Below are 2,516 nucleotides of genomic sequence, written 5' to 3'. Positions count from 1 at the left end.
GGCTGGTATGGACTGCAGAGAAGATTGTGTTTTCAGCGCCAGCCGAATTAATGCACTTCGTATGTGTCATATGTATTTAATGTAACCAACACAGCAACCAACATATAAAACAATAGCAATACCAAAATAATGTGAACATTGATAATATATTTGCAAACCCTGTACACGTCTTCTTCCTCTAACTGTTCATGGTTAAGGCCACCAGAATTCTCTCTGAGAGGAAAGAAAAGAGACATCAGTACTTTACTTGTGACCAGTGTTGGGCAGTGACATGTTACAAAGATACTTTGTTCATATAAGAACTTCTTCAAAACGCATTACAGTAATGTGATTACGTTTTTCAGAAACGGGTAGTGTAAGGGATTACAATCTGAAAATTAGTACTGACATTACAGTTACCAAACCTTTTTGGGGTCAGCTTGTTCACTGTCTTACCAGGAGTATGATGGAGGGTTAAGGGGAGACCAGGGCCTGCTAGCTTGTAGATTCACTGTACAAAAATAATTGTAAAGGCTAATTGGAGAGTTGCTAGTGACTTACTGGACATGGGTCTCTGCCTTGGAGAGAATGGTCAGGATGAAGGAGGCTGTCTCGTTGGGTTTGAAGGTGGACGGCACAATCAGGTACTCACCTGGCGTCAGCATTATGAACGCCATCACCTCACGTGCATTCATGTAGGTTTTAGTTTGGGCAACAGGTTCGTTTTTGCTGAAGAAAGAGGCTGGGAACTTTCCCCTCTGTGCCTCGTACTGTAATAATAATAGTAATAAATTGATTCATAGCTATGCAGTTCATATCAATCTCCATAGCAACACAATTTAGGTTGGCATATTCTATGCAGGTTTAAAATGTTACTTACTTCTTTGGTCACCTTGGAAGAAATAAGAGGGAAATTAATTCATGTTAATGACAAAACTAAATTAGTTCAAGAGAAAACATGACGATATGAAAAATATATATGTATAACTAATTCAAATGAAAATCATGGAATTTAAATTGACCAAAATTAGTAAAAACACATATTTAGGTCCTTGTTGTTTTGTTGCATATGGTTAAAGGTTCACTGTGTAAGATTTAGGGGAATCTATTGGCAGAATATTGTAAAAATGCAAAATAAGGAAGTTACAGATTTTAAAAATTGCTTTTCTCAGCTCAAGGAAAGTTTTACAAATATACTTGCTTGGAAGAGGAGGATGAGGCGAGGGATATTCAGTTGGTTGCAATCTGCAACTTCACTGCTAGATGCCACTTAATCCTACAGACTTTTTGTTTGCCATGATGACACAGAATAGCTAAGCCTACAGCTTAATTTAACTATTTTCAACAGCTACTCCCCCATGTCTATGCATGACACATCCGTAATAGTCCTCACAATGTGACTGAAACAATAAAGGGTAACATTTACCTCAAATACAGAGAATCCAATGTAAAGATTTTGGACAAGACGCCTGTTCCTCTTGTCAGGCTTTTGCATGAGAGACACCAGCATGTTTTTTTCACCCTCTTTTGTAGAACATTCAGTCAGTAGTTTGTCAACCTTGACCCGATACTGTGGATTAGTCCAGAAGCTCTCTGGAAGTCAAAGCGTGAAACATTTTAGCAGGTCACAACTTTGCCAAAAGAAGGAAGAATCTGAACAATGTGAAAAACAACTTGCAGCCAGTTCATCCATTCTTGGCTAATTCTGCTTTCTCTGTCATGGAGCCTGGTATACACTACAATAATTACATACTTTTAAATTGGTCTGACACAGTTTTAAAAAGTGTAAACACACACATATGTACACACACACACACACACATATGTATCCATAGGTTTACATAGGTTTTTGGGGAGCATTATTGAATTGATACATTTATAAAGTTATTAGTAATTGATTAAAGGATTTTTCCTAATTAATTCAATTATGCATTAAAGAGGTCATATTATACTCATTTTTGGGTTCATAATTTTATATTTACAAGTTGTACCTGAACAGGTTTACATAGGTTAATTTCCTTACTTCCTTTCCTTTACTGCACATTGCTTCAGCACATCTTTTCACTCTGTGTGTTGAACGTTCCGTTTTAGATACTGAGTGAGGAATCTCACTTGTAATTCTTTTTTGCAAGTTATATGCAGTACTTAGGAAAGGACTAAGCAAAGTAGGGCATGTCCTGACAAGCAAGGCATACATTTTAAAATGTCCACTCTCTATATACTGTTTTTGAGGGGGTTTATTGAATAAGTCCAGATATCCTGGAAGTACCAAGGTTATTCATGCATCCTCCAGCCGTGGTTCCTGCCACCCATCTGCCCTCGTAGAAGGAGGTCTTCCAATGGCAAGAAGAACTTCCATCAAGGAAGTCGGGACACAGGCAGCAGATGTCAAGATCCGTGTAGAACTTACAGAAGTCTTCCAGGGTCATCCTGTTGATAAATGTAAATCACACATTGTTGTATAAATGTATAAATTTATATATACTGTTTAGTGAGTACACATACCTGATACATTGTACCTTTTTGTATGTAAAACT

General features: G+C 37.4%; 1 protein-coding gene across 1 annotated transcript in view; it reads right to left on the bottom strand.

The window, feature by feature from the left end:
• LOC123979427 (calpain-1 catalytic subunit-like) overlaps nt 1-2,516 on the bottom strand; it is a 13,919-nt gene that overhangs the window by 2,178 nt on the left and 9,225 nt on the right. Inside the window, exons 12-15 of the mRNA XM_046063342.1 lie at nt 1,406-1,572; nt 860-871; nt 541-749; nt 159-213 (exon numbers count right to left, since the gene is read on the bottom strand). Coding sequence (XP_045919298.1) covers nt 159-213; nt 541-749; nt 860-871; nt 1,406-1,572 — 443 coding nt within the window. The remainder of the gene's footprint in view (nt 1-158; nt 214-540; nt 750-859; nt 872-1,405; nt 1,573-2,516) is intronic.

This window comes from Micropterus dolomieu, linkage group LG11 (assembly GCF_021292245.1).
Source record: "Micropterus dolomieu isolate WLL.071019.BEF.003 ecotype Adirondacks linkage group LG11, ASM2129224v1, whole genome shotgun sequence".
Taxonomy (NCBI): domain Eukaryota; kingdom Metazoa; phylum Chordata; class Actinopteri; order Centrarchiformes; family Centrarchidae; genus Micropterus; species Micropterus dolomieu.
The sequence above is the reverse complement of the archived record's forward strand: the minus strand, read 5'-3'. Positions and strand labels throughout refer to the sequence as shown.